Here is a 23671-nt window from a genome sequence, read left to right as displayed (position 1 = left end):
TCTTAGCCGTAAGTTTAGTTAAATGTACTACGGCCTCCGAAATGAATGAATTAGCTAGTTTAAGGACTCTAAGCCTGTCCGTAATGTCGTCCAGAGTAGCTGAACTAATGTTCTCTTCCAGAGACTCAATCCAGAATGCCGCTGCAGCCGTGACCGGCGCAATGCATGCAAGGGGTTGCAATATAAAACCTTGTTGAACAAACATTTTCTTAAGGTAACCCTCTAATTTTTTATCCATTGGATCTGAAAAAGCACAGCTATCCTCCACCGGGATAGTGGTACGCTTAGCTAAAGTAGAAACTGCTCCCTCCACCTTAGGGACCGTTTGCCACAAGTCCCGTGTGGTGGCGTCTATTGGAAACATTTTTCTAAATATCGGAGGGGGTGAGAACGGCACACCGGGTCTATCCCACTCCTTAGTAACAATTTCAGTAAGTCTCTTAGGTATAGGAAAAACATCAGTACTCGCCGGGTACCGCAAAATATTTATCCAACCTACACATTTTCTCTGGTATTGCAACTGTGTTACAATCATTCAGAGCCGCTAACACCTCCCCTAGTAATACACGGAGGTTTTCCAGCTTAAATTTAAAATTTGAAATATCTGAATCCAGTCTGTTTGGATCAGAACCGTCACCCACAGAATGAAGTTCTCCGTCCTCATGTTCTGCCACCTGTGACGCAGTGTCTGACATGGCCCTAATATTATCAGCGCACTCTGTTCTCACCCCAGAGTGATCACGCTTGCCTCTTAGTTCTGGTAATTTAGCCAAAACTTCAGTCATAACAGTGGCCATATCTTGTAAAGTTATCTGTAATGGCCGCCCAGCTGTACTGGGCGCCACCATATCGCGCACCTCCCGAGCGGGAGATGCAGGTACTGACACGTGAGGCGAGTTAGTCGGCATAACTCTCCCCTCGTTGTTTGGTGAAATTTGTTCAATTTGTACAGATTGACTTTTATTTAAAGTAGCATCAATACAGTTAGTACATAAATTTCTATTGGGCTCCACTTTGGCATTGCAACAAATGACACAGGTATCTTCCTCTGAATCAGACATGTTTAACACACTAGCAAATAAACTTGCAACTTGGAATACAATTCTATTAGAATATTATTAAAAACGTACTGTGCCTTTAAGAAGCACAGAAGATTTATGACAGTTGAAAATTAATAAATTGAAACAGTTATAGCCTCAATCCTTGTAAACAACACAACTTTAGCAAAGGTTTGATCCCATTAGCAAGAGACAACTAATTCTGAAAGCAGAAAAAAAATTACAGAATAAACGTTTTTTTATCTCAGTCAACTATAATCTCACAGCTCTGCTGAGAGAAATTACCTCCCTCAAAACAAGTTTTGAAGACCCCTGAGCTCTGTAGAGATGAACCGGATCATGCAGGAAATACAATGAGCTGCTGACTGAAATTTCTGATGCGTAGCAAAAGCGCCAAAAAACGGCCCCTCCCCCTCACACACAGCAGTGAGAGAGAACAGAAACTGTCAGAAAAAAGATCAAGCAACTGCCAAGTGGAAAAATAGTGCCCAAACATTTATTCACTCAGTACCTCAGCAAATGAAAACGATTTTACATTCCAGCAAAAACGTTAAACATAATTTCTTAGTTATTAAAAAGTTTTATGTATTTCTTACAGTGTAATTCCAGTGAAGTACCATTCCCCAGAAAACTGAAGTGTAAAGTATACATACATGACATTATATCTGTATGGCAGGATTTTCTCATCAATTCCATTGTCAGAAAATAAAAGCTGCTACATACCTCTATGCAGATTCATCTGCCCGCTGTCCCCTGATCTGAAGTTTACCTCTCCTCAGATGGCCGAGAAACAGCAATATGATCTTAACTACTCCGGCTAAAATCATAGTAAAACTCTGGTAGATTCTTCTTCAAACTCTGCCAGAGAGGTAATAACACACTCCGGTGCTATTTTAAAATAACAAACTTTTGATTGAAGATATAAAACTAAGTATAATCACCATAGTCCTCTCACACATCCTATCTAGTCGTTGGGTGCAAGAGAATGACTGGGAGTGACGTAGAGGGGAGGAGCTATATGCAGCTCTGCTGGGTGAATCCTCTTGCACTTCCTGTTGGGGAGGAGTAATATCCCAGAAGTAATGATGACCCGTGGACTGATCACACTTAACAGAAGAAATTTACACCATATCTTATGGTAAATCCTTCTAGTTACAGGCTTACGAGCCTGAATCCTGGTCTCTATGACCGAGTCCGAAAAGCCCCGCTTGAATAAAATTAAGTGTTCAATCTCCAAGCAGTCAGCTTCAGAGAAACTAGATTTGAAGGAAGGGTCCTTGAATTAGAAGGTCTTTCCTCAACAGAAGTCTCCATGGAGGCAGAGATGACATGTCCACCAGATCTGCATACCAAATCCTGCAAGGCCAAGCCGCTGCCATGAGGATCACAGATGCCTTCTCCTGTTTGATTCGAGCAATGACCTGAGGAAGAAAAGCAAACAGAGGAAATAGGTATGCTAGATTGAAGGTCCAAAGTACCGCCAGAACATCTATCAGTACTGCCTGAGGATCCCCGGACCTCTACCCATACCTCAGAAGCTTGGCATTCTGCCGAGATGCCATGAGATCCAATTCTGACTGACCCCATTTGAGAATCAGGCTGGAAAACACTTCCGGATGGAGCTCCCACTCCCCCAGATGAAAGGTCTGCCTGCTCAGGAAGTCCATCTCCCAGTTGTCCACCCCTGGGATGTGGATCGCCGATAGACAGCAAGAGTGGGTATCTGCCCACTGAATTAATTTGGTTACCTCTGTCATCGCTAAGGAACTCCTCATTTCTCCCTGATGATTGATGTACGCTACTGAAGTTATGTTGTCAGACTGAAACCTGATAAACTGGACCGAGGCTATCCTATCACTAACGTAGGCCAAGAGAATGACTGGGTTGGTAGGGAAGGGAGGCGATATATAACAGCTCTTGCTGTGGTGCTCTTTGCTGCCTCCTGCTGACCAGGAGGTTAATATCCCATTAGTAATTAAAATGATCCGTGGACTCATCGTGTCATTAAAAAGAAAAGTAATTAATTGTTAGGTTATTTCTTCCACAATATTGCAGTGTGCTAGATTTAAAAACTTTATGTATTATTCAAGGTTTATAAAAGCTGGTTAAAAAACAACAACACAAAAACATGCACTAATCTGACTTTAATAGATTGATTATATTAATGTATACATAAGAATAATTGTAGCATATTTATTGGGAAAAGCTAAATGAACTTAGAAAGGATGATTCATTTCCTTAAGAATAAATTAAAAAAAATTATGAATAAGAATGATCTCAAAAGCATGAAGTGTTTTAGAAATTGTACACAAATCTTAAATACTTCTGTATCTTTATTTACAGTACCAACTTTCTGCAAATGTCAAAAAAGTAACTTTTTAACATACCCAGCATTTATTTTATTCTTCTTTCTCCTTTTGATTAGACACAAAAGCGTTATGTGCAACATATTACTTGGCTCTCTAGCAGTGAAAGTGTTGGGCAATACAACAAAACTATGAATATAAGAAAAACGATACAAAAAAGTACTATAGATACACATAAAACAAAAAGTACCACAACTAATCCTTTTTATTTCCCACAACTAAACTCCCAAGTAAACTGTAACCAATTTAAGATTGTCATTATCATAACATCAAAAAAAAAAATCATCATTCAAGGGTTAAGGCAATACAGATATCAGAATACATAAAAATATATATTTTTTTTAAAACTGTATAATTCTGTAGAATGTCAGAGAACAATGATAATAATATGGACCATTCTTAAGCAGAATTAAAATGAAAATGAAATATTTTAAGCTGGGAGGTAAGGCGGAGGAGGATCCTTCTCTGGCATCTTTACAGCCATCTCATACGTAGGAAGAATGTACTGCTGCAAAAGAAAAAGAAATATATATTGAGCATGCAAATGGTCATCTGTTGATAAACATAGTATTCATTATATTTATGATAGAACACACACCTTTTTCCTGTTGATATATCAACACTAGTATACAAGCCTGTACCACACAAAAAAAATATTGTAAAAAAATCCTTATACAAGGTTTCACAAGGTGCCTTTTGATGTATCCATGTTGATTTTAGAATACCATAAATATGTAGAAAAAATATCTTAAGAAACAAAATTTTTGCTTACCTGATACATTTCATGATGGCAAGAGTCCACGAGTCCAGTCCTACAAGAGAAGGCAAAACACCCCACACAATAGAGCTTTAAAAGGGACATTATACACTAATTTTTTCTTTGCATAAATGTTTTGTAGATAATCTATTTATATAGCTCATAAAGTTTTTTTTTTTTTTTTTAAATGTATAGTTTTGCTTATTTTTAAATAACATTGCTCTGATTTTCAGACTCCTAACCAAGCCCCAAAGTTTTATGTGAATACTATCAGCTACCTTCTCCAGCTTGCTCCTGTTTGTGTAAAGGGTCTTTTCATATGCAAAAGAAGGGGGAGGGGGGGGAGTGTCTTATTTCCTACTTGCAGTGGGCTTTCCAGCTACCTTTTCAACAGAGCTAAACTAAGAACTTCTAAGTAAGTTTTTAAACAGTTTTATACTGGATTTTTATATCAGTATCTGTGCATCTTATTCTTTATAGTAGTGTCTATTACATGCAGTTATATAAAAATGAGTGTATACTGTCCCTTTAATCATTCACACTTTCCCATGACTCCTTATGCATAAATTTAGCCAAGAGAAATGCAATAAGGAAAATTAGGGTAAAAAGTGCAAACTGATACTCCTGCCAACTGGAAAAACAAGGACGGGTCTCATGGACTCTCACCATCATGAAACAAGAGTTTATCAGCCAAGTATACATTTTGTTTTCTTTCTTCCGATGGTGAGAGAGCGTACAAGCTATCATATACCCAAGCTGTAAAGTCCACCATGAAATAGGGCAGGAAAAAAAACAGTTAAAGCAGGTAGAGGTCCTAAACAGGCACTTCGGTGTGCAGAACTTTCCTATCAAAATATTGTAAGAAAAGGTAGAATTTGGTAAAGGTATGTAAAGATGACTAAGAAGCTGCCTTGGGAATTTGCTCAAAGGATGCTTAATTTCCAAATGCCCAAGAAGTGGTGACTGCTCTGGTAGAATGAGCAGTAATTAGTTCACATGAAGACTTCCCTGTGACTAGTTATGCTACAAAAATGAAAGAGTTAAGCAAAGCAGCCAAGGTGCCTTCTGTCCCTTATAGGGACCTGAGAAATATATGAACAAGGTTTTTTTTTTGGCAGTGGGCGGAGAGATGGGATTACAATTTCCTGATTGAGGTTTGCAGAAGAAACAACCTTAGGGAAAAAAAAAAAAAAAGTAGTTTATTCTTAAAACTGCTTTATACTGAAAAATCAGGTAAGGAGAGTCACAAAATGCAGCAAAAAGCTAAAATATTCTTCTGGCTGAGGAAATAGCCAAGAGAAAGAATGTTTCAAAACAATAGCTGAATGTCCTGTTCATAGATTTAAAAAGATGAGCCTGAAGAGGGGAAGCAGTCATGATAACTGATCTTATCCTGACCAAAGCTTAAACAAAGGCTTAAAATGTCAGGAAGATCAGAAATTTAGCCTTTAGGGAAACTGGCTGATAAACCCTTATCCAGATGATCCTGCAAAAATTCTTAAATGTATGGTAATGCTTAGGCTCACATCAGGAAAGGAAAACTTTCCAGATTTTTCGATAAGTCTTGTAAAAGGCTTTCTGGCCTTAAGGAAAGTGTCCAACACTTGATCTGAAAAGCCTGAGACAAAAACAGGTGATCAAATCGCCATGTCAAATTGAGAGATTTGAAGTTTTGATGGAACCTTGAGAGAGGTCCTTCCTGAGAGGAAGATGCCAAAAGGAAATTTTAACAGATCTGCGTAACAAGCCATGTGGGGCCATGCCAAACCAATTAGAATCACTGAGGCCCTTTCTTGTTTAATTCTGGCTATTATTGTGGATAGTAAAACAAGAGGAAAGACGTAAATCAGGTTTAATGATCAAGGAACTCACTAGTTTATCTATTAGTTGCTTGTGGAACTCATGAATACACACAATACTGGAGTAGCTTGTAATTCAAGCGAGAGGCCATGAGGTCTGTCTTGTCCTTACCCCAACGATTCACAATCTTGTCAAATACCTCTTGATTCAAGGATTATTCGCCAGGGTGAAGATACTGCCGAATTGTCCAAACCCAGAATGTGAAATGCTGAAATCATGCAATTATGCCATTCTACCCAAATCAGAATGTAGGCTACCTTGTCAAATGCTAAAGGCACTTTGCGTAATGCCTTGGTGATTCATGTGACACTGTCTGACCGATAACTCAGAAAAGACTGCTGTCATAACAGGGTTCAACTATAGAGAGCCCTGCAGATTATAAAGTTCCAATATGTTGATCGGTAACCTCGCCTCTTGCGAAGGAAAAATTTCCTGCTCTTTCCAGGAACTCCAGACTGCGCCCCAACTCAGCAGATTGGCGTCCTTGGTAATTACTACCCAACTTGAATAGAGAAATGAGGCTCCCTGAATCAATGATTGGTCATTCTGCCACAAAGTTATATAATGTCTTATCTTGTTGTCTAGAGATCTTCTGAGACAGATTGTTCTAAACTCCATCCCATTGTCGAAACATTTAAAGTACGGCATCTGAAGCCGCTACCATGAGATCAACTACTTTAATGCATTGAAGGCGTGTAGGAAGAAGAGCAAAGGGCTTTCTCAAGTTGAGTCTACAAACATCTGTGAGAGATAGTCTCATTGTTACAGAGTCTATAATAAGGACCAGAAAAGCAACCATGTGAACAAAGGAACTGAAGAACTGTTGGTATGTTGCTGAGCCATCTGGTAAGAAGCAGCTTGTATCAGAATGTTGTCTAGGTAAGAAGCGAATGCCATGCACTAAGCTCTCACTATGGATAAAAGAGCTAAAAAAAATGGCATGCCATTGTAATGTCTGTTTAAAAGGAAAACCTGAAATCTTCTATTTGCATATCCATATTCATAGGGAACATATGCTTTTTACAAGCATATGGTAGAAATAAATTGACCCTCCTGCAGTAAAGAAATTTAGTGCAAAAACTCTCCATTTTGAAAGTTGGAACTTTCAGAATTTTGAGATCCAAGATCAATCTGTAGGTCCAGTGTCCATTTAGAAAAGGTTTGAATAGAATCCTTAAAATCTGTTCACTACTCCCACAGCTTCTAGGAGGGCAAGACCAAAGCCTATGTGGTACCACCGGGAAATGATGTTCATTTTCTAAGTAACAAACATAATCTTTCCTAAGCCTCCTGAAAAAGTTTGTGTGATCCCCACCAGAACAAAGAAGAAAAAAAAATGAAAAAAATAAATAAATCTATGCTTACCTGATAAATTTCTTTCTTCCCGGATATGGAGAGTCCACAACATCTTTCAATTACTAGTGGGAATAGCAATCCTGGCCAGCAAAAGGAGGCAAAGAGCACCACAGCTGTTAAGTGTCACTCCCCTACAAATTATCCCCAGTCATTCGACCGAAGGGAAATGGAAAAGGAATAACACAAAGGTGTAGAGTTGCCTAAGTTTAATAAAAAATAACTGTCTTAATAAAGGGTGGGGTCGTGGACTCTCCATATCCGGAAAGAAAGAAAATTTATGCTTACCTGATCCATTTATTTCTTTTTTGACACAATGAAAAGCTAGACAAGTATCGAAAGATCTTTGACTTCTGTCAGAAAAAATCTTCATTGATAGAGAACCTAGTATGGTTCCCAAGAAAATACTATGTGCTGCCAGAACTTTTTTTCTTCTTTGGACATTATTGGCAAGTAATCCATTGCTTCACGGACATTGCACCCGATCACCGCAAGCCACAGTGTGTGCAAGCTGAATGCGGAAGCTTCAGTGACGTCATCCCCAGGAGTCTGCCACCGGAGTATGGTGTGTAAGCTGGAAGCGGCCTCTCCTGTTACCTGAAGTGTCCCAAGAAAGTTAACCTTGTATTTAGGACAAAGGAACTCGTATCCAAATATACCATCCAGGAAGGATAACATTTTCGTGTGGGAACTTGCTTGTTGTAAAAATGGCGCCTGGACTAGGATGTCGTCCAGATAGGGAGCAACTGCAATGCCCATCAATGCCCCGAAACACCGCCAACAGTGAACCCAGAACCTTAGAGAAAAAACTGGGAGCTATGGTAAGACCGAAGGGCAGAACCACGAATTGGAAGTGTTCGTCTTGAAAGGCAAACCTTAGAAACTTGAGATGATCCCTGAGCAATAGGAACATGCAAGTACGCGTCCTTTAAAACCACAGTTTTCATAAATGGACCCTCTTGGACCAAAAGGAGAATGGAACGAATAGTTTCCCTCCTGATGGACGGTACTCTGAGGAACTTGTTTAGACTCTTGAAATCTAAAATAGGCCTGAAGGTTCCCTCCTTGATTGGGAACCACAAACAGAATGGAATAAAATCCCAGATCCCGTTCCTGAATCGGAACAGGAACTATTACTCCCAGGACGGAGATGTCTCTTACACAAAGCAAGAATACCTCTCTACTTGTCTGATCTACAGATAACTTGAAAGCAGAAACCTGCCTCTGGGAGGAAAACTTTTGAACTCTAACTAGTATCCCTGGGACCTATTTTCTATTGTCCAGTGAACCTGAACATCTCGAACCGAAGCCAGAGTGAAGATGAAAAGTCTGCCCCCTACCAGATCCGGTCCAGGATCGGGGGTATGTCCATCATGTTGTAGGCTATTTGGATGATTTTTTTTTTTTTTTTTTAAGTTCCTTAAATTTCAAGAGAGATTATTTTCATCAAGCCAGGTTGCAACAAGGTCTTCCCCTTGTAAAGAATCGCTAAAAGCTTAGACTTAGAGTGTACATCCATAGAACAAGGCATTAACCACAAGGCCCTGTGAGCTGGAACCGAGAAAACTATGTTCCCAGTTTGATAACTTGGAGGAAAAAAATCTTGAAATAAAGGAATTAGCCAAATTGAAAGCTTTTTATCCTATACTGGATTTTATCCAGGTAAGCTTCTGACTTAGTAGTATCAGACAAACGCATCAAACCAATATTCCGTCACACTAGTGACGGTAGCAAAGTACACAGCTGGTTGCCATTATAAGCCCTAGTGTACATCCTTCTAAGTTTTGTCCATAGGACCTTTGAAATACCCAACTATCTACTAAGGGTATAGTAGATCTCTTAGCTAAGCTGGAAACTACTACTTCCACCCTAAGGAAACATCTTTCTAAATATAGGGAATGCGGTCTCTTCCATTCCTTATAATTTAAAGGGACAGTATACACTCATTTTCATATAACTGCATGTAATAGACACTACTATAAAGAATAAGATGCACAGATACTGATATAAAAATCCAGTATAAAATGGTTTAAAAACGTACTTAGAAGCTTTCAGTTTAGCTCTGTTGAAAAGCCCACTGCAAGTGGGAAATAAGACACTCCCCCCTCCCCCTACATTTGCATATGAAAAGACCCTTTACACAAACAGGAGCAAGCTGGAGAAGGTAGCAGACGGTATTCAAATAAAACTTTGGGGTTTGGTTAGGAGTCTGAAAATCAGAGCAATGTTCTTTAAAAATAAGCACAATAATACATTTTTTAAAAAAAAACTAACTTTATGGCCTTTATAAATAGATCATCTACAAAACATTTATGCAAAGAAAAAATTAATGTATAATGGCCCTTTAATGTACGCACACGGATAGATTACACCGGTAGTGTCGGAGTCGCCCAGGGTAGCTAAAACCTCCTAAAATAACAAATGGAGATGTTCAAGCTAAAAAAAAAAAAAAAAAAAAAAAAAAAAAAAAAAAGAGAGAAAACACAACCTCAGGATAAAATAAAAAATATTCATTTGAGTCTGAGGATTCTCTCTCAGATAATCCTGAAGTATCTTCCCCTGTCAGGTAAACACCATTCGGAATAGCACCTACTGAATCAATCACCCTAAATGATTGAAAATAATTCCTCTAGTAATGTCTTCTGTCACGTGGGAGAAACATAAAGCATGACATGCAGAGTAACCCCAGGTGGATTGTGAGAGGAAGCACAGGGCACTGCAAGTGGGTCATAAAATTTTGTGTGACACCAAGTAAGAAATTTGTCCACATACTAAGCAGCAAGCGCCCTAGGAGGAGTAGGTGCAAAAAAAAAAAAAGTGAAATTTTTAAAGAAAAACGGACACAAAAAACGTTACTGTCTCTTTAAATTTTAAAAGTAATTTCTTATTTCTGTGTGCAGAAGCAAGCAAATTAGTATGTCAACATTGCTATTCATAGACATCGCCATGACATTAAAGAAGCAATGTCTTGTGTAGCAATTCCAGATGGAAATTGCAAGGAACCGCAGGGCACTGCATGTGAGATAGAAAAATTCATGTTCACTTCTTTAATTAACCTGCCTTACATAGCAGAATAATTAAATAACTTAACCAGTTGCTAATAAAATTCAACATATAGCAAGTGATATTGTCTCTTTAAAGGTTAAAAAGTAACATCTTTATGTTTACTAGTTCAAACCTGTCTAAGATGTATGAGGAAATGTCAGTACTCTATAATTTAGATTGACCCAGCAGAAACGTTAGACAGCCTGCCTATACAGAAAACTGAACCGATTATAGCGTTGACTGAAGCGCAAGCATTTAGTTCAAGAATTCCTAAGTGTCTTTCGATAACCGCAAGTGACAGGACGGAAGGGTTTTCTGTACGGCGCCATCCTCCACTCCTAGTGCATATTGATAACTGTCAGGAGGGAGAAACCTTGGTGCCGTTTTACCAACTCCGCTCCTCGTGGTTGTTACCCAAGTCCTCTCCCGGTCGCCGTTGTCTGAATAAAGGCACCGGGAGCAAAAGGCTAGACCTTACTTAATTGTCCAAAATAGAGCTCTACTCACTTTAAAAAGAGGTTACACTGCTGTTATCGCGGAAACACCACTCACACTGTACCAACAGCTCTTCCATATGCATGAATAAAAATGCAACATGTAATCTTCCGGTCGCCATTGTCTAACTATAGCTACCGGGATCAAGCAGACAGACTGAACAGCAACATGTCTAAACAGCTGCTCAGCCCGATAGTTCCACTGTTAGCAGAGCCTCCCCTCTGCACTTGATGTTACATAATAAGCATTGCCCAGATTCTATGTTGTCAGCCCCTTAGGCTTGTGTACAACTCCACATGTTTAAGAGCACACACACCGCAATGTAAATCTATATGTACATTTCTGTGTGCAGATAAAAAAACGTTACTGTCTCTTTCAGCCAGCCTTATTATAAGACCGGGAAATGAAAGACATGCCAGTGCCTGCGTCCTAACTGCCTTAATGTCTCCTACTAAAACTAGGAGAATCTGAATCCAAGTATAATGAGGTTAGATGGAAAATTAAAGAAAGTGCCCAAACTTTCTCTGAGATCTCTACCCCCAGAAAAAAGGTTAGCACTTACCTCATTTTCTGCCTGGCAGTAAGGAAGTTCCCAGGTTTAAGAGGTCCTCTCCCTCCCATGGACCTGGAAAGAAAACAAAAGTCCTGAGTAAAAATTCTTCAGGTTTTCTTAGTCAGGGCAGCATCAGAATATGGGAGGCGCAGTGAGAATTATGTCCCACAAGTTCCCATTGCTTTAAAGCCACCAAAGCTCTACTGTAGAGACTGATATGGACTACGGCTACACCCTAGAACAAAGCAGTACAATCTTGCACTACTTTAAAAATAATAAACTCTTGATTGAAGAATCTAATCTAACACCTCACTTTACCTCTTCCTATCACTAATGTAGGCAAAGAGAATGACTGGAGTGGGAGGGAAGGGAGGAGCTATTTAACACGTGCTGTGGTGCTCTTTGCCTCCTCCTGCTGACCAGGAGGTGAATATCCCATTAGTAATTAAGATGATCCGTGGACTCATTGTGTCTTAAAAAAGAAATTTATCAGGTAAGCATACATTTTGTTTTCTTTCCTAAGATATGGAGAGTCCACAACATCATTCAATTACTAGTGGGAAACAATACCCAAGCTAGAGGACACAGAATGAACAGGGAGGGAGAGCAAGACAGGCAGACCTTAACAGAAGGCACCACCGCTTGAAGAACCTCTCTCCCAAAAGAGGCCTCAGCTTAGGCAGAAGTATCAAATTTGGAAAAAGTATGCAGAGAGGACCAAGTTTCAGCCTTGCAAATCTGTTCCACAGAAGCTTCATGTTTGAACGCCCAAGAAGAGGAGACAGCCCTAGTGGAATGAGCTGTAATTCTCTCAGGAGGCTGCTGTTCAGCAGTCTCATAAGCCTTCTGACCCTTACGCTTTCCTGAGAAACAAACAAACAGGGCAGAAGACTGGTGAAAATCCTTAGTCGTCTGTAGGTAGAATTTTAGAGCATGCACAACATCCAAGTTGTGCAACAGATGTTCTTTATGAGAAGGATTGGGACAGAGAGAAGGAACAACAATTTCCTGATTAATATTTCTATCCGAAACCACAATTTAGTACAAAGAACCGCCTTATCCGCATGAAAGATAAGGTAAGCCGAATCACACTGCAAATCCAAGAGTTCCGAGCAGAAGAGATAGCAATAAGCAACAAAACCTTCCAAGATAGCAACTTAATATCTATGGAATGCATTGGCTCAAACGGAGCCTGCTACAAAACTTTAAGAATAAGATTAAACCTGTTGCTCCTCCTTGGAGCCTTAAACACAGGCCTGATTCTGACCAGGGCCTGACAAAAAGATTGAACATCTGGCACATCCGCCAGACGCTTGTGTAACAAAATAAATAATGCAGAATTCTGACCTTTCAGAGAAATGACTGACAAATCTTTCTCCAGACCTTCCTGGAGAAAAGACAAAATTCTAGGAATCCTGACCCTACTCCAAGAGTAACCCTTTAGATGCACACCAATAAAGGTATTTACGCCATAACTTATGGTAAATTTTTTGAGTAATAGGCCTGGGAGCCTGGATCATGGTCTCAATGACCGACTCAGAAAATCCACGCTTAGACATAACTAAGCGTTCAATCTCCAAGCAGTCAGCTTCAGAGAAACGAGATTTGGATGGAGAAATGGACCCAGAGTTAGAAGGTCCTTCCTCAGAGGCAATCTCCAAGGCGGCTGAGATGACATCTTCACTAGGTCTGCATACCAGATCCTGCGAAGCCATGCATGAGCTATTAGAATTACTGATGCTCTCTCTTGTTTGATACGAGCAATAACTTGTGGAAGGAGCGCAAACGGAGGAAACGGGTATGCTAGACTGAAATCCCAAGGAACCACCAGAGCATCAGAGAGGACCGAGGATCTCTTGACCTTAAACCGTACCTTGGAAGGTTGGCGTTCTGCCGAGACGCCATCAGAGCCAACTCCGGCACCCCCATTTGAGGGTTAACCTGGAGAACACCTCCGGATGGAGAGCCCATTCCCCGGGATCAAATGTCTGTCTGCTCAGGAAATCCGATTCCCAGTTGTCCACTCCAGGTATGTGGATGGCAGATAGACAATTGTGAGCTTCCGTTCACTGAATAATCCGAGCCACCTCCTTCATGGTTAAGGAACTCCTAGTTCCTCCCTGGTGGTTGATGTAGCCACTGAGGTGATGTTGTCCGACTGAAACCCGATGAAGAATGGAATTAATAGTTTCCATTTTGAAGGACGGTACCCTGAGAAACTTGTTGAGGCACTTTAGGTCTAAAATGGGTCAAACGTATCCCTCTTTTTGGAAACCAAGAACAGATTTGAATAGAATCCTAGACCCTGTTCCCTTACTGGAACAATCGCTCCCAGAGAGGAAAGGTCCTGAACGCAGTTCAAGAATGCCTCTCTTTTCACCTGGTCTGCAGATAATCTTGAGAGGTGGAATCTGCCCCTGGGAAGGAAAGTTTTAAATTCTATTTTGTAACCCTAAGATACTATGTCCACAGCCCAAGGATCTGGGACATCTCGTCTCTACGCTTGACAAAACAGGGAAAGTCTGCCCCCCACTTGATCCGATCCTTCATGCTGACAGACTCAGCTGAGGGTTTCTTTGATGGCTTCCCCTTATTCCAAGACTGGTTGGGCTTCCAAGAAGACTTGGACTGCTCCTGCTTGGATAGAGAGGAAGACTTGACCTTTGAAGTTACGAAAGGAACGAAAATTACTTTGACGTCCTTCAAGTCTGTTTCTTTTTGTCTTGGGTAGAAAAGACCCTTTTCCACCCGTAATATCAGAAATTATTTCTGCCAGACCAGGTCCGAACAAGGTCTTACCCTTCTAAGGAAGCGCCAGAAGCTTGGACTTAGAAGAAACATCAGCTGACCAAGATTTCAGCCACAATGCCCTATGGCTAGGACAGAGGAGCCAGACATCTTGGCTCCCAGTTTAATAACTTGCATGTTAAAATCAGAAAGGAATTGGCTAGTTTGAGCGCCTTAATCCTATCTTGTATCTCCTCCAACAGAGTCTCTACTAAAATTGATTCAGACAAGGCGTCGCACCAATAAGATACCGCACTTGCTACTGTTGCAATACAAACTGCAGGTTACCATAGAAGACCTTGATGAACATCTTCAAATAAGCTTCTGGCTTTTTGTCCATGGGATCCTTAAAAGGAGCAGCTATCCTCTATAGGAATCTTAGTTCTCTTAGCCAGAGTAGAAATAGCCCCTTTTACTTTAGGCACTGAGCGCCAAGAATCTTTAATGGATTCAGCAACAGGAAACCTTTTTAAATACAGGAGACGGGGAGAAAGCAAACCCTGGCTTCTCCCATTCCTGTGAAATAATCTCAGTCACACTGTCTGGGACAGGAATACTTCTACAGAGGAAGGAACAACATAGTATTTATTAAGTTTACTAGACTTCTTAGGGTTGACGACAGAAGTATCACAGTCGTCCAAAGAAGCCAATACCTCCTTTAACAGTACACATAGGTGTTCAAGCTTAAATCTTAAGTCTACTTCTTCAGTATCAGATGAAGGAATAATACTGTCCGAATCTGAGATTTCACCCTACCGACGTATCCTCTTCATCAGACTTATGAGGGAGGGCAACCTGTGTAGCAGTAAGTGGAACAGAAACCTTACTATCTGAATGTCTAATTTTCCTCTTGCGTTTTCCCAGCACAGATACTGCAGAAGATACCTGTGCAGCAAAATCTGCAGGCAAATAAACTACTCCAGGAGGCTGAGAGGACCAGGGTGCAACAGATTCCAAATAACACACTCTCTGGGTTTAACTCACAGCAAACTTTAATGTGAAGGTTTTCGGAGCATTCACTCGTCTGATATATAGTGTGCTTAAAAAAAAAAAAAAAAAAAAAAAAAAAAAAAAAAAAAAAGGATGGAGTATGCACCCTGAGTGGCACTGAAAATGAACAGGCATGGAAATTATTCTAGCTTTTGTTCTGTCTCAGCTGAGTGTGTGTCTTGGAATAACGAAAGGAGTGAAATGGTCTGGTGGACTTAAACCTGCCCTTAGCTTTATTTTTTCTGTCTTGTGGCCTGACAGCTCCTTTACTTCCAGTGTAGCAGTGTTTCCCTAAAATGGGAGGGATAGAAGTCTGCTTTTATATACTTTATCAGCAGACCATGACTTCAAACATAAGATATTTCGACAGCTGCATCACAGTCTTGATGAACCTTAAGCGATCCTGAATTTCATCAAGGAAAGATTCTTGGAAAGAAGATCAGAGATGTTGGCACATCATACTGCAGTAGATGCAGATATGCAGGCTGGCTACACTAACAAGTGGATGCAACATATAGCCTGCCAGCTGAAAGGATCTCCTAAGGAAACAAAATTTTCTGTCCATTGGATCCTTAACAGAGGTACTGTCCTCTATAGCACTGGTTTTAAAACCTGTCTTTAGGCCTCCCTAACAGCCCACATTTTGAGGATATCTGAACTAGAGCACAGGAGAAATAATCAGCTGATTAGTAAACATGGGTATTTTACCTGCTCTCATCCAAGGTAATCCAGAAAACCTGGACTGTTGTGAAGGCCTGAGGACAGGTTTGAAAACCAGTGCTCTAAATAGTAATCCATCTAGCCAAAATGGAAATAGCACCATCTATCTTTGGAATAGTCTCCCACCCTTCCAATTTTTCAGAGTATAAGGAGAAGAATTCTAATTTAGTTGTACCCAGAACACGTATCCCTATGATAATACAGCATAAAACACATATGTCTGCAATGGTCTTTATTATCTTAGATCTATTATTTCATATATATTCATGCTAACCTTACATATTATGGTTTAGCAAACTACTGAATACACTGGGGGACTACCTGAAAATAATTACAAATTTGACTACAAACATGTATACAACTATGAATGAAATTAGTAGCCATCTTTAAAGAGGAGTTCACTATATATTTTTATTGGAAATTTCTTTATATTAAAGAGCTAGGGTACTGGAACTTTGTATTCAGTGCATAATAAGGCATCAGGGATATTTACTAAGTGTATAATTATAATAGCATACTTAATACCACAAGTGAATAGGAGAAGTAGGTTTAGATATTTGTACTAGTAATTTGCACTATTTGATAATATGTTTTACCTTACTAATTAACAATGTGAAGTATAGTACCAACTGAACAGGCCTTTACTTACCTTTAGAGTACACCTTTGTTTTTAACGAATCAGTGTGAATTAGCCACTATAAAAAGGAAGTGAGCTTATGTGTCTAGGAACAGCTAAGACTACAGCTTATACCGAAACGCATCAGTTGATCTCAGAAGAGGGGAAACACTTGACAAGTTACCCTGTTTCATACTGTTTTTTTAACAGTGGTAGGAATGCATATCCCATACATCACTAGCTCATGGACTCTTGCCATTTACATGAAAGAAATAAAGTATTGTTTTAACCTACTCCAAGTGCTCCTCTAAAATCGTCTTTATTGCTGTAATTTAGTTGTACCCCTGGAGGTTACAGGGTTCCTAGACAGGTCCCTCCATAGGGATGTCCCAGGTGAGCTCAGAGCATGCAAAGGGTTCGTTCTGTCCTTTGCATGCATTTGAGTTTAACTGGTGAAGATATGGGTTTAACTGGTGAAGACATGAAAGCTGCAGAGTGAATGTACCGTTTTATGTTGGGAGGCAGGTCTGTAGAACCGTCCAGGGGATAACACTGGTGATTAACCAATAATTGAGTACAAATGCAATGCTGGGTGACCGTGTCTAGCAACAGACTCAGACCATAGGTTACAACGCTAATTAGGGGGAAACACCAACACTTCCTTACATAGCAAACACATATAAGAAGGGGTTGAATATTCAGTAGATCGTCATAAAAGAGATCAATGACATGTCCTAATGCTTTAGCTGCACCAGTTTGTTCGATAATGATTAAGAATAGTAATGACAGACAAGTAACTAAAATTAGATAGCAAACGCACAAAAAATACAGTATACCAGGCACAAAAAAAAGGTCAACAATTTCAGGGGAACACACAAATATTGGCACAATGTAAAACTGAAGTCCCTGTGAGAAAATAGAGAAAAAAAAAGTGTACCGTCTTTTTAACCTCTTCATGCCAGGGTATAAGTGCTTAGATCGGAACTAAGTTCCTTTGTAAAAACACTTGCTGTAAAAATGAAATCATGAGATTGTTAATGCGATCCTGTGACTTCAAGGCCATAATCGGGTCATAGGGGACTGCCTATGCTGCTAGGCACCCCCCCCGTCCAATTCTTGCTCGCATCAAAGGGGGAGGTTGCAGGATGCCATAGAAAGTAGAGCGTTCCATGCTGTCTTTCAGCATTAAAGCCCAGTGTTAGAATGGCATGGAATCCTTATTACATGAAGGGTTAAGAAAAAAAAATTGCACTTTAAAATATACTTAAATAAAAGGGCAGAGAGTCTGTGGAGAAATTGCAGTGAGTCATCAAAGATGGCCACTGTCTGTGAGGGAAAGAAGAAACAGAGCACAGTTTTGGCAGGAAAAAGTTAAATCCTCGTGGTCTGCACAGAAGCTTCTGCAAATGAACTTCCCCAGCTTTAGAGATGTCCCTGATCATCCAAGAGCCTGCTGAGATTTAGAACCAGAGCTCTGGTATGTACTAAAGCTCACACACACAAAAAACAAAAAACATCTCGATTTTACAGTAAATATGTAAAAGTGCCTAAACCTGTATTTAGTGTTATCTGGTGCATGCCCCCAGGCTATGTGAATCCTGTGTACACGTTCATGCTAATAGCCTATGGGCAACTAACCAATTATCTGTCAACACTCACTCCGGGCTTAGCAAGCTGCAGGAGACCTGCTTCCAGCAGAAGAGCCATCCTGTGTAGTACACACTAACACAGGATCTAAGGAGTACTTCAACGCACCAACAGGAGGAGACTGCCAAACAAGGCCAAACAACACCTGGGGCAGGCAAGTGACAAAACTCCCACAGGAGAATTACTCTCACTTACAATGTACTTTTCTACACCCCTCTGTCCTATTCCCAGCTCTCTGATGGGGAGTAATGTGTCTCACATTGGTCTGAGAACCCCTGATAATCAACATATAGATCAGCACTTCAAGTTTTACCATCACTCCTTGCTGGAGGCAAAAAATTGACCAAAAAATCATAGGAATGTGGGTTGAATTAAAGCTCTGCTGTGTGGTGTGCATCGTCTCCCCTCTATAGGACTGGTCCTTAATCCCACGCGATAGCTTGTGGACTCTCACCATCTTATGAAATATACATACATACATACATATACACACACACAGTGGATATAAAAAGTACACACCCCTGTTAGATTTTGAATTGGATTCAGGTCTGGACTCTGGCTGGGCCATCCCAAAACTTTAATCTTCTTCTGGTGAAGCCATTCCTTTGTTGATTTGGATGTATGCTTTGGGTCGTTGTCATGCTGAAAGATGAAGTTCCTCTTCATGTTTAGCTTTCTAGCAGAAGCCTGAAGGTTTTGTGCCAATATTGTCTGGTATTTGGAACTGTTCATTATTCCCTCTACCTTGACTAAGGCCCCAGTTCCAGCTGAAGAAAAACAGCCCCAAAACATGATGCTGCCACCACCATGCTTCACTGTGGGTATGGTGTTCTTTCGGTGATATGCAGTGTTTTTGCGCCAAACATATCTTTTGGAATTATGGCCAAAAAAGTTCAACTTTGGTTTTATCAGACCAGAACACCTTTTGCAACATGCTTTTGGGAAACTTCAGATGTGTTTTTGCAAAATTTACACACTAAGCCCCAGACATATGAAGAATATGGGCAATTGTTGTCAAATGTACCACACAGCCAGTACTTGCCAGATATTCCTGCAGCTCCTTTAATGTTGCTGAAGCCTCTCAGACCAGTTTTCTTCTCGTCTTTTCATAAATTTTGGAGGGACATCCAGTTCTTGGTAATGTCATTGTTGCACCATATTTTCTTCACTTGATGACTGTCTTCACTGTGTTCCATGGTATATCCAACACCTTGGAAATTCTTTTGTACCCTTCTCCTGACTGATACCTTTTAACAATGAGATCTCTCTGATGCTTTAGACGCTCTCTGCGGACCATGGCTTTTGCTGTAGGATGCGACTAACAATGTCAGGAAATACCTACTAGAACAGCAGCACTTTATTTGGGGTTAATCAGAGGCACTTCAAATGATGGCAGGTGTGTACTGACTCCTATTTAACATGATTTTGAATGAGATTGCTTAATTCTGAACACAGCTACATCCCCAGTTATAAAAGGGTGTTCACACTTATGCAACCATATTTTAGTTTTTTATTTTTATTTCCCTTTACCTAAAAGATTTCAGTTTGTTTTTCAATTGAGTTGTACAGTTTATAGGTCACATTAAAAGGTGGAAAAAGTTCTGAAATGATTTATCTTTGTCTAATTTTTTTACATCACAGAAACCTGACATTTTAACAGGTGTGTATGTATATATATATATATATATATATATATATATATACACATATACATATACACACACACATATATACATACATACACACACACAAAAAATGCCTGTGATATATATTCTAGAACTATTTATACAAACAACAAGTGTATTTCAAACGCTTTCATGATAAATTCAAATTTTCTAATATATAGAATATAGTTAAAGGGACACTAAACCCAAACTTTTTCTTTCATAATTAATAAATTCAGGAATTTGATGCATAGGAGCCGGCCCATTTTTGGTTGAGAACCTGGGTTATGCTTGCTTATTGGTGGGTAAATGTAAGCCTCCAATAAGCAAGCACTAAAATGGGCTGGCTGCTAAGATTTACATTCCTGCTTTTAAAATTAATATAGCAAGAGAACAAGGAAAAATTGATAAAAAGGAGTAAATTAGAAAGTTGCTTAAAATTTCATGCTCTGTAAAATAACAGCTTAAAGGGACACTGAACCCATTTTTCTTTCATGATTTAGATAAATTGAATGGTTTTCATTGTTAAAATAGTCACTTTCAAACATATTCGCAGTAAGGGATCTACAAAATTGATCATACATCATAGCATGTATATACTCCCGAAGAAGTGACAAACAAAACTTTCTACATAGCATTACCTGTGAAGGAGCTTCAAAAGCTGGATACACCGCAATATCAGGCACATTTCTGTTGCTTATATACTTGTAACAGTTCCACACACAATTAATCAGATAGGCCTGGTGTTGTAAATATAAATACACAAAATTAGATATAAAGCAGTTATAGTTGCAAATTTAAAATATATAGTTAAATCATTAAAATATGACACCTATTTTTCCAAGTGTAAATGTGAAAGTAATTCTATAAGTTAAAGGTATAATCTGTACATAAACATACTTTACATCTGTCTCGATTTAAGGTTTTTGCAGCTTTTATTGAACCTCCTTTTTAATTTAAAAAATAAAACATCACATGTAATTACTGCTTGTTTATATGCATGCTAAAAAAAGGGTTTGAGAAAATGTTTTTATAGGAAAAAATGTTCACCTTTATTGGGCTATTCTAAAACAGTACCAAATAAATCCCTTTTACAAGGGAAGTCAAACAAAAAAAACACATAATTTATGCTTACCTGATAAATTTCTCTTGTGGTGTATCCAGTCCACGGATCATCCATTACTTGTGGGATATTCTCATTCCCAACAGGAAGTTGCAAGAGGATCACCCACAGCAGAGCTATTATATAGCTCCTCCCCTAACTGCCATATCCAGTCATTTGACCGAAAACAAGCAGAGAAAGGAGAATGCAGTGGTGACTGTAGTTTAAATTAAAAAATGACCTGCCTTAAAATGACAGGGCGGGCCGTGGACTGGATACACAACAAGAGAAATAAATTTATCAGGTAAGCATAAATTATGTTTCCTCTTGTAAGGTGTATCCAGTCCACGGATCATCCATTACTTGTGGGATACCAATACCAAAGCTAAAGTACACGGATGAAGGGAGGGACAAGGCAGGTACCACTGCCTGTAAAACCTGTCTCCCAAAAATAGCCTCCGAAGAAGCAAAAGTATCAAATTTGTAGAATTTTGAAAAAGTATGAAGCGAAGACCAAGTCGCCGCCTTGCAAATCTGTTCAACAGAAGCCTCATTTTTAAAGGCCCATGTGGAAGCCACAGCTCTAGTAGAATGAGCTGTAATCCTTTCAGGAGGCTGCTGGCCAGCAGTCTCATAGGCTAAGCGGATTATGCTTCTTAGCCAAAAAGAAAGAGGTTGCCGAAGCCTTTTGACCTCTCCTCTGTCCAGAGTAGACAACAAACAAAGCAGATGTTTGACGAAAATCTTTAGTAGCTTGTAAGTAAAACTTTAAAGCACGAACCACGTCCAGATTGTGTAATAGACGTTCCTTCTTTGAAGAAGGATTAGGACACAAAGATGGAACAACAATCTCTTGATTGATATTCTTGTTAGATACCACCTTAGATAAAAACCCAGGTTTGGTACGCAGGACTACCTTATCCGCATGGAAGATCAGATAAGGAGAATCACATTGTAAAGCAGATAACTCGGAGACTCTACGAGCCGAGGAAATAGCTACCAAAAATAGAACTTTCCAAGATAAAAGTTTGATATATATGGAATGAAGAGGTTCAAACAGAACTCCTTGAAGAACCTTAAGAACCAGATTTAAGCTCCATGGCGGAGCAACAGGTTTAAACACAGGCTTGATTCTAACTAAAGCCTGACAAAATGCCTGAACGTCTGGAACATCTGCCAGACGCTTGTGCAAAAGAATAGACAGGGCAGAAATCTGTCCCTTTAAGGAACTAGCTGACAATCCTTTTTCCAAACCTTCTTGGAGAAGGTATAATATCCTGGGAATCCTGACCTTACTCCATGAGTAACCCTTGGATTCACACCAATAAAGATATTTACGCCATATCTTATGGTAAATTTTCCTGGTGACAGGCTTTCGTGCCTGTATTAAGGTATCAATGACTGACTCGGAGAAGCCACGCTTTGATAAAATCAAGCGTTCAATCTCCAGGCAGTCAGTCTCAGAGAAATTAGATTTGGATGATTGAAAGGACCTTGTAGTAGAAGGTCTTGTTTGAACGGCAGAGTCCAAGGTGGAAAGGATGACATGTCCACTAGATCTGCATACCAGGTCCTGCGTGGCCACGCAGGCGATATCAAGATCACCGATGCTATATCCTGCTTGATCTTGGCAATCAGACGAGGGAGCAGAAACAAACACCTTCCCCAATAAACGACTTTGGAAAGCCTTTGAGCCCTTTAGAGATGTCCTATAGCATTCAGGGGACTTCTGAGGGAAGCTGGATGTCTCAGTCTAATTTTAAGCCAGCCATGTGGAAAAACTAGGCCCCAATAAAGTTTTATCACCAAAGCATATATAAAAACGCTTAAACATACCAGCAAACGTTTTATATTGCAAAATTATAAGATTATTACCTCTGAAAGTAAGCATACCAGTCGCTATTAAATCACTGTATCCAGGCTTACCTTACATAAATCTGGTATCAGCAGCATTTTCTAGCATTTACATATCTAGAAAAAATTATTAACTGCACATACCTCATAGCAGGATAACCTGCACGCCATTCTCCCACTGAAGTTACCTCTCTCCTAAGTCATATGTGAGAACAGCAATGGATCTTAGTTACAACCTGCTAAGATCATAGAAAACGCAGGCAGATTCTTCTTCTATTTACTGCCTGGGCTAAAATAGTACAACTCCGGTACCATTTAAAAATAACAAACTTTTGATTGAAGAAAAAACTAACTATATTTCACCACTTCTCTCTTACTACCTCCATGCTTGTTGAGAGTTGCAAGAGAATGACTGGATATGGCAGTTAGGGGAGGAGCTATATAACAGCTCTGCTGTGGGTGATCCTCTTGCAACTTCCTGTTGGGAATGAGAATATCCCACAAGTAATGGATGATCCGTGGACTGGATACACCTTACAAGAGAAAACCAATTAAATTCTATTCCAATACATTTGAATATTCTAGAAGACATTTGTCTAGAAAAACCTCTTTGTGGGTTCCTATCTAGCATAGATCCAGGAAACTAATCTGGTTTGAAGCTTTTGATCTACCAACTAAAGCTTCAGGCCTGAATCACCAGGGAAGTGAAAATGCTTCTACCAAAAAAACACAACATAATTTATGCTTACCTGATAAATGTATTTCTCTTGTGATGTAGCGAGTCCACGGATTCATCCATACTTG

At 39.7% G+C, this 23671-nt stretch overlaps 1 protein-coding gene across 2 annotated transcripts in view; it reads right to left on the bottom strand.

Annotated features, from left to right (window-relative positions):
* Nucleotides 1-3373: 3373 nt before the first annotated feature.
* LAPTM4A (lysosomal protein transmembrane 4 alpha) overlaps nucleotides 3374-23671 on the bottom strand; it is a 73175-nt gene continuing 52877 nt past the window's right edge. For both annotated transcript variants that reach the window (XM_053709647.1, XM_053709648.1), the window contains exons 6-7: nucleotides 20553-20651; nucleotides 3374-3932 (exon numbers count right to left, since the gene is read on the bottom strand). In XM_053709647.1, the coding sequence (XP_053565622.1) occupies nucleotides 3855-3932; nucleotides 20553-20651 (177 nt within the window). In that variant the 3' untranslated portion in view covers nucleotides 3374-3854. The remainder of the gene's footprint in view (nucleotides 3933-20552; nucleotides 20652-23671) is intronic.

The sequence above is a fragment of the Bombina bombina genome, chromosome 4, assembly GCF_027579735.1.
Source record: "Bombina bombina isolate aBomBom1 chromosome 4, aBomBom1.pri, whole genome shotgun sequence".
NCBI lineage: Eukaryota > Metazoa > Chordata > Amphibia > Anura > Bombinatoridae > Bombina > Bombina bombina.
Note: the sequence above shows the minus strand (reverse complement) of the source record. Positions and strands in the feature narration are given on the sequence as shown.